This window comes from Neoarius graeffei, chromosome 10, assembly GCF_027579695.1.
Source record: "Neoarius graeffei isolate fNeoGra1 chromosome 10, fNeoGra1.pri, whole genome shotgun sequence".
In the NCBI taxonomy this organism is placed as follows: domain Eukaryota; kingdom Metazoa; phylum Chordata; class Actinopteri; order Siluriformes; family Ariidae; genus Neoarius; species Neoarius graeffei.
The window spans coordinates 29,233,494-29,249,594 of record NC_083578.1 but is presented as its reverse complement, the minus strand read 5'-3'; the positions used below and the strand labels follow the sequence as shown (position 1 = coordinate 29,249,594).

The window sequence follows — 16,101 nt, the reverse complement described above, 5'->3', positions numbered from 1 at the left end:
CTTCACATTAAGTGAATAACTAATTCCTAAGACTTAAACTTCTGTTTGCCCAATGCCTGTTCTTACTGCAAAAAGTCTCGTCTTCTGTAGAGTAGGCAGGCTGGAGAGGTTGTGTGGAAACGCTTCAGTGAGAGAGAGAGAGAGAGAGAGAGAGAGAGAGAGTGGTTGCTCTGAAGTTTTCTTTGAAGATCTTCGTAGCTCATGAGAAGAAAGTTCTGATCAGACAGGGTTAGGACAGTCCAGCCGCTCCCAACACCAATAAAACTGCCTATTTGGTTGCAGTCTAGTACGTACTGAAAGAACAATTGAAACACTGGTTTATAACTCACTTGAGTTAAAGCACGCGCGTTTCCGGAGTCCACTGTGATCAAGGGTGGACAGAAGGAGGAGAACGTTCTAAAACGTGTCTCTTGCAAGAAAGAGTCATGGTTTCGGACGGTCCGATGGTGAGCGTCCCTCTATGGTCTGTTCTCCGCTGAGTTCAGACACCAGAGATGAAGAAAATGGAGTTTCCAAGTCTCTTATGTGAACCTGAGGAATGTGATGTACGTGATCCCGCCCAGGCGTGACGTAGGTCAACGCGGAAGTTAGCTGGGAGTTGTAGTTCTTAGACACAAGATGGCGCATGATACCTACACCTGCTTGCACTCAAAACTTCACTTCCCAGAATTCACAGTGGCCTTCAAATATGGCCACCACAGACTACAACACCCACCCTTACCTCACCACTCACAGTCTCCTGAGTTCATACGTACCTGTTGACATTCACCACAGCTCACTATTTAAGGACATCAACTCCCACATGTCACTGTGAATTATGTGCTTAGTTTCTTATGTCTGACTTCACCAAACCTTTGTTATTGCTCTGCTGCTTCTGATTTTTGACTTTATTTTGGACTTTGCTCTTAGATATTGCCTTTTATAACCTGTTTGTGCCTCACCTGACCATTTCCTGTTTCTGATTCTGCCTTTTGCCTCATCTTTTGGATCTGTTTGTCAGTATGCTCTGAATAAACACTCTGGGGTGAGTTTCACGCGAGCCTTTTAAGGCCAAGAGAGTCGTAAATTACCTGCTAAGAGCCATCATCAAGCTAACGTGGTTTTCCTGAACAATTTTCTATATTTCTGCTTGAATATGACCTAAAACATCAGATTTTTCACACAAGTCCTAAAAGTAGATAAAGATAACCCAGTTAAACAAATGAGACAAAAATATTATACTTGGTCATTTATTTATTGAGTAAAATGATCCAATATTACATATCTGTGAGTGGCAAAAGTATGTGAACATTTGCTTTCAGTATCTGGTGTGACCCCCTTGTGCAGCAATAACTGCAACTAAATGTTTCCAGTAACTGTTGATCAGTCCTGCACACCCGCTTGGAGGAATTTTAGCCCATTCCTCCATACAGAACAGTTTCAACTCTGGGATGTTGGTGGGTTTCCTCACATGAACTGCTCGCTTCAGGTCCTTCCACAACATTTCCATTGGATTAAGGTCAGGACTTTGACTTGGCCATTCCAAAACATTAGCTTCATTCTTCTTTAACCATTCTTTGGTAGAATGACTTGTGTGCTTAGGGTCAATGACTACGTTTACATGCACATCCAAATCGAGCTGCTGTCGGTAATCAAGCTGAAGGTCCCAGCAGGGTGCCAGAGAAATCCAATCCTACATGCACACAACTGAAATCGGGCTATTGTGTGAGGTGCATTGTGCACCCAAGCCACAGGTGGCACAACACGCCCCATCGTGTTGGTACACTTCCGGTTGTCGTCATGAAGAAGAGCTATTCAAGAGTGTAAACAAAGTTATCAGTTCCGTGTTCTCCATTGCGCGTTTTTCTCCCGTCCATGAATTTTAATATATTCAACTCCTTAAGCTGAAGGAGCATGAACTCTGTCTCCTCATTGCTCCAGAAGTGCACGTTTCTGCTTGCCTGTGGCAGTGGGGGCGTGGTCAAGTGCCGGTCTGTGACAGGAGGGCGGAGCCAGGGAAGGTGAGTGGCAGAATCACTTCACCTGACGGTAATTAACCTGTGTTTGTGTGTCTTCCCAGTAACCGTGCCCTATTTAAGGAGGCAGAGGGAGAGCAGAGGGGAGAGCTCATCCCGGGACTAGAACACAGCGCGCGCGTGCATGCGTGTGTGTGTGTGTGTTTTTCTCTCAAGAATAAAAGTAGGCTGTTAAACTGAAAAGTCTGACAATAAAAAGCCTATTAGTACCAGAAGCTTTGTCCTGCCGTCCTCTGTGCTCCACCCACACTTCAGAGAGCTCTACATCGCCATTTTCTCTTCTTCGTTTGTTCCTCCTGACCTCTTCTGCTGCTTGCTACTACTGTTGTCATGCCGAACGAGGCTGTTGTGTTTCCCGCTTGTGGTCTCGTCACTCGTCACTTCCGGAAGTAGCTCGACAACTAGCTCGATAGAGTATACATGCACAAAGTAGCTCGGCAGAAATCGCATAAACTAGGTCGTGTAGCTCGATTCCGAGAAATCAAGTTCGGTTCAATTTCAGCCGAATTAAGGTGTATACATGGCATTTTGAACTTCGATTTCAGTCGAGCAACGGCAGAAATTCGATTCTCTCTATGTACATGTAAACGTAGTGATTGTCTTGCTGCATGACCCACCTTCTCTTGAGATTCAGTTCATGGACAGATGTCCTGACATTTTCCTTTAGAATTCGCTGGTATAATTCAGAATTCATTGCTCCATCAATGATGGCAAGCCGTCCTGGCCCAGATGCAGCAAAACAGGCCCAAGCCATGATAATACCACCACCATGTTTCACAGATGGGATAAGGTTCTGATGCTGGAATGCAGTGTTTTACTTTCTCCAAACATAATGCTTCTCATTTAAACCAAAAAGTTCTATTTTGGTCTCATCCACAAAACATTTTTCCAATAGCCTTCTGGCTTGTCCACGTGCTCTTTAGCAAACTGCAGATGAGCAGCAATGTTTTTTTTGGAGAGCAGTGGCTTTCTCCTTGCAGCCCTTACATGCACACCATTGTTGTCCAGTGTTTTCCTGATGGTGGACTCATGAACATTAGCCAATATGAGAGAGGCCTTCAGTTGCTTAGAAGTTACCCCGGGGTCCTTTGTGACCTCGCCGACTATTACACGCCTTGCTCTCAGAGTGATCTTTGTTGGTCGACCACTCCTGGGGAGGGTAACAATGGTCTTGAATTTCCTTCATTTGTATACAATCTGTCTGACTGTGGATTGGTGGAGTCCAAACTCTTTTTAGAGATGGTTTTGTAACCTTTTCCAGCCTGATGAGCATCAACAATGCTTTTTCTGAGGTCCTCAGAAATCTCCTTTGTTCATGCCATGATACACTTCCACAAACATGTGTTGTGAAGATCAGACTTTGATAGATCCCTGTTCTTTAAATAAAACAGGGTGCCCACTCACACCTGATTGTCATTCCATTGATTGAAAACACCTGACTCTAATTTCACCTTCAAATTAACTGCTAATCCTAGAGGTTCACATACTTTTGCCACTCATAAAAGTTTTGGATTATTTTCCTCAATAAATAAATGACCAAGTATAATATTTTTGTCTCATTTGTTTAACTGGGTTCTCTTTATCTACTTTTAGGACTTGTGTGAAAATCTGATGATGTTTTAGGTCATATTTATGCAGAAATATAGAAAATTCTAAAGGGTTCACAAACTTTCAAACACCACTGTGTGTGTGTGTGTGTGTGTGTGTGTGTGTGTGTGTGTGTGTGTGAGGTCAATTTATATATAAAGAGGTTAATTCAACCTCCTTAGGTACACACTACACAGAGATCAAAATCTTTCTCTCTCTCTCTCTCTCTCTCTCTCTCTGCACGTGCACATATAAGGGAGAACATTGCCCACTTGGCATTGTGGATAACAGTTGAAATAATCCTGACTGCATGATCGGGGGGTAACAGTGAAATAAGCGAGCATGGGGAAGACATTTACTTAATTATTTCGCTTATCATTCGATCATTCTTTCATGTAAATGTTTATTAATTTAATTAAAAACACACTTGGAATAAAAAAATTGCCCAAAAACATTAAATAGTTTAATTAATTACCACATTAAATATATAATGCTTCCAGATTATAGTATCTTTTTAAAACAGTTTATATTTCATTAGATTTTGGTTAAAAACGAATGCCATGTGACCTTATCGACTGGATTTAGCAACTCCTAATACCTTCAGCAATGACAGTCCAATTGCCTTTAGCAGCTACTCATGCCTATATCAGGGATGCACACTGCAAAGACACTCTTTGTCTTGTTGCTCTTTAGACTCCTTCTTACGAGTGAGTTTGGGAAAACCACATACAGAGACAACATTCGTTGCTTAAGAGAGTCTCTCAACTTGTTCTTTAGCTCTAAAGGGCAACTTTATTAGGAAACCTACCCCTGTTCTTCTTTTAGATCTGTCTGCTGCCCGCATTCCTGATGTTTTTTTGTAAATATACTCTCATTCTGAATTTCAGGCTTGCAACATTTTCCAATAAGGTTTGGACAGGGGCAACAAAAGACTGGGAAAGTTGTGGAATACTAAAAAAAAACCGACAAACAAACAAACAAACAAACAAACAAACAAACAAAAAACCTGTTTGGAACATTCTACAGGTAAACATGTTAATTGGTAACAGGTGAGAGTATCATATTTGGGTTTGAAATGGGCATCCTCGAAAGGCTCAGTCATTCACAAGCAAAGATGTGGTGAAGTTAACCAGTTTTAGAACAATGTATCTCAAAATATAATTGCAAAGACTTTAGGGATTGTATTGTCTACAATCTATAGCATCATCAAAAGATTCAGAGAATCCAGAGAAATCTTTGCATGTAAGGGGCAAGGCCAAAAACCAACATTAAATGCCTGTGACCGTTGATCCCTCAACTGGATATTACTACATTGGCTCAGAAACACTTAAGAAAAAATGTTATTAAACACAGTTCGTAGCTGCAACTACAAATACAAAGTGAAAGCAATATATCAACTTCTTCTTCTTTTGGCTGCTCCCGATTAGGGGTCGCCACAGCGGCTCTTTTGTTTCCATTGCTCCCTGTCTTCCGCATCCTTCTCTACCACACCTGCCACTTTCATGTCCTCTCTCACCACATCCATGTATCTCCTCTTTGGCCTTCCTCGTTTTCGTTTGCCTGGCAGCTCTATCCTCAACATTCTCCTTCCAACATGCTCTGCATCTCTTCTCAGGATGTGCCCATACCATCTCAGTCTCATCTTTCTTAGCTTAATTCCCAAGTTCTCCACATGTGCTGTCCCTCTGATGTGCTTGTTCCTTATCCTGTCCAACCTTGTCACTCCCATCACAAACCTTAACATCCTCAACTCCGCCACCTCCAACTTTGCCTCCTGTCTCTTCGTTAAGGGTATCCATACATCACAGCTTGTCTCACTACTGTCTTATACATCTTACCTTTCACTTTTGCTGGGACTTTCCTATCACAAATGACTCCCGAAATCCTTCTCCAACTGCTCCACCCTGCCTGCACTCTCTTTCTCACCTCACTATCGCAGCCCCCTTTTTTCTGCACATATGGCTTTCCTGAAAGCCATATATCAACAACATCCAAAAATGCCACCAAATTCTCTGGGCCCAAGCTCATCTGAGAGGGACTAATGCAAAGTGGAAAAGTGTGCTGTGGTCTGACGAGTCAACATTTCAAATAGTTTTTGGAAATCATGAACAGTGTCCTCTGGATTAAAGAGGAAAAGTTCTGTCCAGATTGTTACCAGCACAAAGTTCAAAAGCCTGCATCTGTGATGGTATGTGAGTGTGTTAGTGCCCGTATGCTGCCATAGAGATGATGCCTTTTGTCACAGATGTCCCTGCTTATTCCAGCAAGACAATGCCAAAACACACTCTGTACAAGTTACAATGACATGGCTTCATAGTAAAAGAGTGTGGGTGCTAAACTGGCCTGTCTGCCTCCCACTGAAAATGTGTGGCACATTATGAAGTGCAAAATACAACAACAGAGACTCTGGACTGTTGAGCAACTGTCAGAAGTCTGAAGTCGGATATCAAGCAGAAATGGGAATGAATTTCACATACAAAACTTCAACAATTAGTATCCTCAGTTCCCAAATGATTACTGAGTGGTGTTAAAAGAAGAGGTGATGTAACACAATGGTAAACATGCCCCCGTGCAAAACTTTATTTCAACGTGTTACAAGCATCAAATTCAGAATGAGTGTATATTTACAAAAACAATAAAATTGATCAGTTTGAACATTAAATATCTTGTCTTTGTATTGCATTCAGTTGAATATAGGTCAAAAAGGATTTGCAAATCATTGCATTCTGTTTTTATTTATGTTTTACACAGCATCTCAACTTTTTTTGGAATTGGGTTGTCCTACTTAACTGTTAGTAATGCTCAATATTGTATTAAGTAATGTTTATTAATAGACCCTTATTGTCAACTGTTGCCAAATTATGCTTTTAGAGTTTCTCTTCTTTTTGTTTTAGGATAGGTTTAATTCACCTGTCTCTCTGGCAACTCATCAAGTGACTACTTGCTCACTCAACCAAACATACCTGCTCCCTCAGCAACAGAGGATTTCAGACCGAATGAAAGTACTCCATCTCTCTCTCTCTCTCTCTCTCTCTCTCAACTAAATTCTCTGTTTCTCGGCTTTTTACATGGCTTGTATGCCAGTGTGCACATCGCTGGTATTCCAGGGATATGACCATCAATTTACACCAAAATTAAAGAAGTCAAATAATATTTTGACAGTAGAGGTAGTTCGCAATTTGGCAAGTATTCTGTTGACCCAACAGAATGAAGCAGAGAAACTGTGGAAATAATAAAGCTAGATTTGAGTTCACTGTGCCTTACTATGTTGCGTTTAACACATTTGAATGATGGATATCAGCCAAATATTTTGAATACAACAATGGCTCTGTGTTTTGGTGTTTTGGTGGCTTTCTAAGCTTTTGTTTCTCTTTGGTAATGAGGCATTTATGCATTATGTGTTCTGATGTGTTTAAAGGAAATCTAAATACTACGCTAAATTACATTTTAGTACTGACTACTATTTTATTCTAGCTTTTTTTTTCTTCCATGGTAGTATGGTCATTTGTTATGAATTACTTGTACATTTACTGTAAGTGTCTCTTGCATGGATTTTTATAACTCCTGACGTCATTACTTTCCCCCTTTTAATTTTTTTTCTCAGATTGATCAGCTGAAGCAGGACTTGTCAAAAAAAGAGTCAGAGATGTTGGCCTTGCAGACTCAACTGGAGACTTTGACCAATCAGAATTCAGACTGTAAGCAGCACATTAAAGTCCTGAAGGAGTCCCTTACAGCAAAGGAGCAAAGAGCGAATATCATGCAGACAGAGGTTAGTGAGTATGTGTTCACCCCCCCCAGTACTTTAAAAACAGGAATTTATAACACTACATTAAGCAAAGGATTAATGTAAATGAATTTCGACTATTATATTCTTGAAAGTGTCTTCTCTTTAAGTTGCATTACATTACTATACATTTTCTAATGCAGGTTTTATGATGTCCCAGATTCTTGTTTTTTCTTCCTTCTTAAGAAATATTTTGAATATAGGAAGGTGAGAGAGAGAGAGAGAGAGAGAGAGAGAGAGAGAGAGAGAGAGAGAGAGAGAGTTGCAAGTTTTCACTCATAAAAATAATTCATTAGATATACTTAAAGTTTAGGTAACAGTTTGCATGGCTCACACACCTTATAGTGGTGCTTGAAAGTTTGTGAACCCTTTAGAATTTTCTATATTTCTGCATAAATATGACCTAAAACATCATCAGATTTTCACACAAGTCCTAAAAGTAGATAAAGAGAACCCAGTTAAACAAATGAGACAAAAATATTATACTTGGTCATTTATTTATTGAGGAAAATGATCCAATATTACATAACTGTGAGTGGCAAAAGTATGTGAGCCTTTGCTTTCAGTATCTGGTGTGACCCCCTTGTGCAGCAATAACTGCAACTAAACGTTTGCGGTAACTGTTGATCAGTCCTGCACACCGGCTTGGAGGAATTTTAGCCCATTCCTCCGTACAGAACAGCTTCAACTCTGGGATGTTGGTGGGTTTCCTCACATGAACTGCTCGCTTCAGGTCCTTCCACAACATTTCCATTGGATTAAGGTCAGGACTTTGACTTGGCCATTCCAAAACCATTCTTTGGTAGAACGACTTGTGTGCTTAGGGTCAGTGTCTTGCTGCATGACCCACCTTCTCTTGAGATTCAGTTCATGGACAGATGTCCTGACATTTTCCTTTAGAATTCGCTGGTATAATTCAGAATTCATTGTTCCATCAATGATGGCAAGCCGTCCTGGCCCAGATGCAGCAAAACAGGCCCAAACCATGATACTACCACCACCATGTTTCACAGATGGGATAGGGTTCTTATGCTGGAATGCAGTGTTTTACTTTCTCCAAACATAACGCTTCTCATTTAAACCAAAAAGTTCTATTTTGGTCTCATCCGTCCACAAAACATTTTCCAATAGCCTTCTGGCTTGTCCACGTGATCTTTAGCAAACTGCAGATGAACAGCAATGTTCTTTTTGGAGAGTTCTTTAAATAAAACAGGGTGCCCACTCACACCTGATTGTCATCCCATTGATTAAAAACACCTGACTCTAATTTCACCTTCAAATTAACTGCTAATCCTAGAGGTTCACATACTTTGGCCACTCACAGATATGTAATATTGGATCATTTTCCTCAATAAATAAATGACCAAGTATAATATTTTTGTCTCATTTGTTTAACTGGGTTCTCTTTATCTACTTTTAGGACTTGTGTGAAAATCTGATGATGTTTTAGGTCATATTTATGCAGAAATATAGAAAATTCTAAAGGGTTCACAAACTTTCAAGCACCACTGTATTTGTGTTATTGTCAGGCTAACACTAGCTTATATACTAAATGCATGATTTTCCTCAATGTTAGGTAAATTAGGTTGAAACAAATTAATATTTAAGAGTAAAATGACACAAAAGCACTGTCAAGGTTCAAATCTTTTTTTTTATGATTGCAAGGTACGTATATGCGTTACCAGTACACCACTCAAGAGCTATTACTGAAACAATTTACTTTCACTCAAACATGACCAAGCAAATTGTTAGCTTAGTCTAAAATACTGCCTACTGTTTCAATTTGTTGTTGTTTGCATGTATTGGCTAGCTAACTGCATCAAGTTCATGCACCAAGATTGAGTCACTGTGTCAATCACCTTATTTTCATTATAAAGCATATTAAAACAATTGATCTGAAGAACAAGTCTAATAGGACAGATGTTCCAATTAAATATTTTATCAGACAAAGTATGCTGCGCTCAGTATTTAAAATCCAAACGTTTTTTTCTGAATTTCCTTTTTATATTAAGCTTTATTTAATAAGCAGCAGGATTCTTTTTAGATGGTTCTTATACATTATATGGACAAAAGTTTGTGGACAGCTGATCATCACACCCATATGTGCTTTATGAATATCTCATTCCTTATTTAATCCCTTTGCTGTTGTTATTATAACCTCTTCTTTTATTAAAGGCTTTCCACTTGGTTTGGGACTGTAGTTGTGGGGATTTGCACGTTCAGCCACAAGAACATTAGTGAGGTCAGGTCCAGGGTGCAGTTGGTGTGCTAATTTTGTGTTAGTGTAATAGAGGTTAAATTGTTATTGATGTGGTGAGACACTGTAATAATTTGCTTGGCCATATGACAGCCAAACAACAGTTTATCTTCTAGATTTCACAGAGAAAGTTTTACAGCTTTTCAACAACAGCAGCAATTGCTATTAGTAGAGTAGCCAACAAATCTGTTAATCTTCCATAGCTAGTTTCAGGCAGACGTGCCTATGTGATTTTAATTTGCTTTTTGGAATGGCATGCTTATGTGATTTTAGCGGCCTTTTTGGGAACAGTAATTGTTTGAAACAAGTTATAACAGTTCTACTCAGCAAATATACATGCTTTTCCATCAGATAGTACTATAGGGAATGGTACTGTCGCGAAATCAAGATTCCAAATTTTTACATTCTTTCATTCTTTGCAGTTTAAAAATCAAAAAACAAAACCATGATACTCGTCCATGCAGTGAAATTGCATGGATGAAGAAACATAGTAAAAAACAAGCAAGCAAGCAAACAAACAAACAAACAAAAACCATTCTGTGCTCTGTATAATTTTGTTGCTCATGCATTTTTGTTGGATGTCCAATAGCACTAGGAGTGGTGAATGCGTGAATTTGTAATTTAATAATTTAACATACAATCTACAATGAACCAATATTGCCATATTGTTAATTTTAATAACAATAACATGCATTCATAACACTGACAATGATTAAAATAAGATGCTAGTAATAGAGGAAAATTGTACACGCATATGTTATAAAATCAGATCTACCCTTATTACAAATAAGATGTGATTAAACAGACTGTAAGATGAGTTGCTTTCATGTCTGGTACGGTTAAATATGTAATGGTAATGAATTTGTTGACCTTTTATGAACATTGCTGTAGTACAATTACTAGCAATTACTGCTATTTGACAATGAATAACATCTTTCTGCAATAATTGCACAAAATTGATGATCATAAGAGATGTAATGAGCTGTGTCATATGTGTGTTAACAATTAATTGAATAAGCATTTGGAACTGGGAAGGTTTTTTTTTTTTGGCGGGGGGTGAACGACCAGTAGGGGTTATAGCTCATTAACAGTTTCTGCATACAGTGTTATATATATTTATTTGTTTGTTTTTTTAACGAGAGATAAAAGACACATTTTTTTGCTATGGAGATTCATGGGCGCTCTGTGAACAAATGGGGGAATGTAGCCATTGCATTGTGAGAGAGTTTTTATTGGAACACTCGAATAGAAACCTGTGGGTAACTGCAGCAGCGTTCTGTATCCTGTCTAACCTTATTATGCTCTTTTAAGATATATTGAAAGGATGTTTGCTGAAGGAAAGAAACGAAAATGATAATTTTTGAGGGAACTAAAATACTTAGGCCTAATACAGAACTAAATGAATTAGAAATGTTGAGGTAATCTATTTAAAATGAGTATCCAGTTACTTGCACAATCATTTACATCCCTGATTCTAACCACTAAATACTGTTTTTGGAGACTTTAATTCTGGCCATTGTTCTAGGCAGGCTATTTTGTTCCAGATGACTGCTCATATGCACTCACTCACACATTTGTATATACACATGGAAAGTTTTTTCAATGTCAAAAAAAAACCTGAGGCCTTAATTGGCTATTAGTGGCACTGTCTCTGTGTCTGGCTTGGATGCTGCTAAAAAGAAAGCTTGACTGAGGGAAATTGTGCAATTTTCTGTGCTTATTAAAGCACAAAGACAAGTTGGTTAAATATTGCTTTGTTTTGCTTAACACAGGGCCGAGTATAAACCACATATTGTAGCAGCTGAAGAAATTTTATTGTTATGAGCAAAAGTGGTTGGATCATGCTGGTTGAAAAAGAAAATGTTTGAGTCATGTACCTTGCCAAATAATATGTAATTTTTTCAGGTTTGGTTTATGAGTTTTGCAAAGGTACTGCAAACTTGAAGATTTAGTTCAGATGATACGGTAGAGCTGAACACATATGTACATTGACATCACGATATCTAGTTTTCCGCTGTTAGTACTGTGTTATCTGTGGAATGTACTGTTGAAAGCACACTGTGTAATAATAATAATAATAAATATGTGGAAATATCATGGATAAAAAAAAAACCAACACTTTAAAAGAGATAAATTTGATAAGCTTGGACACACCTTATAATTAAATGTTTTTTCTTTATTTTTATTTATTATAAATTAATAAATAGGCAGCATGGTGGTGTAGTGGTTAGCGCTGTCGCCGGTTTCTTGATTATTGCCTGTTTTTCCGACTACGATTTACCTAGCCCTTATGTTCTGATTGCCCGTATCTCTTGACTCCCGGTGTTTTGAATATTGCCTGTTTTTTGACCATGATTTGTCTAGCCTGTGTTACTGTTTTGGATTTCTCGGTTTTGACCTGGCCTGGCTTTTGTACATTGGTTTTGGATTGTCCTTCTCTCATTTAAAGCCTTGTTTTCACTTTACATCCACAAGCGTCTGGTTTGTCACAGCCGCATTACAGAATACTGCGCCATCATGCAGACGGCAGATTACACAGAGCTACAGGTAGTGATTAGCAGCCAAGGACAGATGCTTGGACAACATCACCGTTTTGATTCCTTGACTCAGTCCATCAATACTCTCATGCAACAGTAAGGTGAGCAGCAGAAACAGTTGGCACAAATTGTTGAAAACATGAAAGAAATCACCACCCAACTCCAACGACTCAGCTCCTCCGGCTCTCCTGTGGTTTCCAACCAAGCTGCTCCCTCTACGGCTGTTACCAGTTCGTTTGTTGTCAGTAAACCAGATAAATTTAATGGCATGCCTAATCAGTGTAAAGGGTTTTTGTTACAATGTTCCATATTTTTTGCCAATTCCCCTCCGAGCTCAGACAAGGCTCGTATTTCTTTTGTGATATCTCGTCTTATGGGTAAGGCGTTAGATTGGGCTACTGCAGTTTGGCCCACAGTCCAATCTAATACATATATGATTATTTCATTAGAGAATTCAAAGCAGTGTTCGATCATGCCAATGAGGGCTGCTCTCAAGGGGAATTACTCACCCGACTGCGTCAGGGTAATCACTCAGTTTCCGGTTACGCCTTGGAATTTCGCACTCTCGTGGCTGGGAGTGGTTGGAATGAGCCTGCTTTATCTATTACTAACATTTCGCAACGGACTGAACTCTGACATCCTAGCTGAAATGGCTTGTAAGGATGATGGTCTTTCACTAGAAAAGCTGATTTCATTGGCCATTCATCTAGACCAACTGAAACACGGCAGAGGTCCTTGTAAATCTCCTACGGCTCCATCTGCTACATTGACCCCTCGCCACTCATATCCACCAACGACCCAGACTCATGAGGATCCAGAACCCCCGGAACCTATGCAGAGTGACGCAGTTCATTGGTCTGTGGAAGAAAGGCACCGATGTCTCCATGATGGTTTGTGTGTCTATTGCGGAACTGCCAGTCATATTCTTCATGACTGTCAAATCTGTCGACACAAAACTCTGGGGCCAACCCCGGGAAAGTGCGTGGAGTCTACTCCACACACTAATGTGGTGAGTACACCTACTAGGAGGTTGGTCTCAAAGTCCTTTCTCCTACCCGTGACAGTTAACTGCCCGCAGTCTATCTCTGTATTTTCAGCGTTAATTGATTCCAGAGCTGAAGGGGACTTTATTCACGTCGAGCTGGTGGAACAACTCCAGATTCCTTTGGAGCCACTGGAAACACAGCTGAGAATGACTGCTGTCAATGGGGATCCTGTTGGAGAGGGACTTGTTAACCGGGTCACGAAACCTATCAATATGACTGGCAGTGCTCTACATTCAGAGGAGATCTGTTTCTTTGTATTAAATTCTTCTGAGTATGCTATCATTTTAGGTTTGCCCTGGCTTAGAAAACATAACCCAGTGATATCTTGGTCTGATAAAGAAATACTCTCTTGGTCTAGTTACTGTTATGACACTTGTCTAGCATTCCCCACAGTTGTGGTATCGTCAACTACTATTGAAAGCCCCAATGCTAATGTTACAGTCTCCGTTCCCCCTGAATATAGTGATCTGCTAGAAGTGTTTAATAAGTGCTACTAAACTTCCTCCTCACAGAGAATATGACTGTTCTATTGAGTTGATAGACGATGCTATTCCACATAAATCTAGAATTTATCCACTCACTCAAGCAGAGGAGAAAGCTATGGAGGAGTATATTCAGGAGGCTTTAGAACAGGGTTTCATCCATCCTTCTACATCTCCTGCAACTGCAAGGTTCTTTTTTGTTAATAAGAAGGATGGGGGGCTTAGGCCCTGCATTGATTATCATGGCCCTAATCAAATCACCAAACCCTATTCTTACCCTTTGCCTTTGGTCCCCGTAGCACTAGAACAACTTCATGGAGCATCCATTTTCACAAAACTCGACTTAAGAAGTGCATATAATTTAGTCCACACAAAAGAAGGTGATGAGTGGAAAACTGCATTCCTTACCACTAGGGGGTACTATGAGTACTTAGTAATGCACTTCAGGTTGTGTAATGCTCCATCTGTATTCCAAGCGTTCATAAATGATGTTCTAAGGGATATGCTTGGTCATTATGTTATTGCCTACATTGATGATATTCTAATTTATTCCCCCAATCTTGAAACTCACATTCAACATGTTCGTTCCGTCCTGATGCGTCTGATTGATAATCAGTTATATGTCAAAGGAGAGAAGTGTGAATTTCATCTCCCTTCCACTTCTTTCCTAGGTTACATCATCAGTCCGGAGGGTGTTGTTATGGATGACAGGAAGGTAGAGGCTGTAGCGAACTGGCCCACCCCCACGTCCATAAAGGAACTCCAGTGAATTTTTGGGTTCACTAACTTCTATCACCGATTTATCCATAATTTCAATAGCATAGCAGCCCCTCTTACCACCTTATTGAAGGGAAACGCCAAAAAACTGACATGGAACCCCCGGGCACAGGAGGCATTCAAAACTCTCAAAGTAGCCTTCACCTCAGCCCCCATTCTGAAGCATCCCAATCCCACTCAGCTTTTCATGGTAAAGGTGGATGCCTCTGGGGTAGGCACTGGAGTTGTGCTGTCCCAGCATGTAGGTGATCCCTGTAAACTACATCCGATAGCCTTCTACTCCCATAAATTGACCCCTGCCTAATGCAATTATGGTATAGGAGATAGAGAATTGCTGGCCATGAAACTAGCTTTTGAAGAATGGCGCCATTGGCTAGAGGGAGCTACACATCCATTCCTCATTTTAATGGATCACAAAAACCTTGAATATTTACGGTCAGCTAAACAGCTTAACCCCCATCAGGCTTGGTGGTCCTTATTTTTCTCACGATTTAACTTTTCCATTACTTATCGTCCCGGTTCTTGTAATACTAAGGCAGATGCCCTTTCACATATATATCCCAGTCCCAAGTCCTCTACTGAGGTTGCCAATGTACTACCCCTGTCAGTTCTGGCCGCCCCTGTTAGATGGGAGATAGACAAGGAAATAGATCAGGAATTAACGGTCATCTTGCCCCGTGGGTAGGAAGTATGTGCCTATTCAATGCAGGGGCAAATTAATTATGTGGGCCCACTCCTCTTTAACTTCTGGCCACCTGGGGGAGACACATACTCACCAGTTATTGTCTGGCAGATATTTGTGGGACAGCATGCTATCAGATATCCATAGGTTTGTCTCCTCGTGTACCACCTGTTCCAAATGCAAAACACCCAAAACTCTCCCTGCCAGTCAACTCATGCCCTTGCCTGTCCCTTCTCATCCATGGTCACATGTAGCTGTAGACTTTGTCACTGATTTGCCCCCCTCGCAGACCTACATGATCATTCTGACTATTGTTGATAGGTTCTCACGAGGAGGTACATTTATTCCCTTCACTAGCCTACCTACAAATCCAGCCACTGGGGGTGCATAAGCGTACTCTTGGTGCCGGTCCCAAGCCCAGATAAATTGAAGAGGCTTGCATCAGGAAGGGCATCCGGCATAAAACTGTGCCAAATCTAACATGTGGAATGAAAAGAGAAATACCATACCGGATCGGTCGGGGCCCGGGTTAACAATGACTGCCTCTGGTATTGTTTGTCAACAGGGTGCCGGTGGAAAGTGTGCTACTGTTGCGCCAAAACAGAGAAGGAGAAAGAGGGGGGAGGCATGTTAGGAGAGACCGTGAAAGATGGAAGGGAAGGAGCTTAGAATTGAGGGTAGGAACACTGAATGTGGGAACATTGACTGGCAGAGCGAGAGAGTTAGCAGGTATGATGGAAAGAAGGAAGTTGGACATTTTGTGTGTGCAGGAGACGAGGTGGAAAGGAAGAAAGGCCAAGAACATTGGAGATGGATGCAAGTTGTTTTATTATGGAGTCGATGGAAAGAGAAATGGTGTTGGTATTGTTTTGAGGGGAGAGTTGGTCAACAGTGTGATTGATGTGAAGAGGGTGTCAGAGTGATAGGCATG

At 40.4% G+C, this 16,101-nt stretch overlaps 1 protein-coding gene across 11 annotated transcripts in view; it reads left to right on the top strand.

The window, feature by feature from the left end:
• The window catches only part of LOC132893007 (ERC protein 2), a 684,550-nt gene that overhangs the window by 183,504 nt on the left and 484,945 nt on the right, over positions 1–16,101 (top strand). For 7 of the 11 annotated variants that reach the window (XM_060931692.1, XM_060931683.1, XM_060931688.1 and 4 more), the window contains 2 exons: positions 6,497–6,604; positions 7,207–7,374. In XM_060931692.1, the coding sequence (XP_060787675.1) occupies positions 6,497–6,604; positions 7,207–7,374 (276 nt within the window). The remainder of the gene's footprint in view (positions 1–6,496; positions 6,605–7,206; positions 7,375–16,101) is intronic. The other 4 variants (XM_060931691.1, XM_060931690.1, XM_060931689.1 and 1 more) reach the window with 1 other exon arrangement.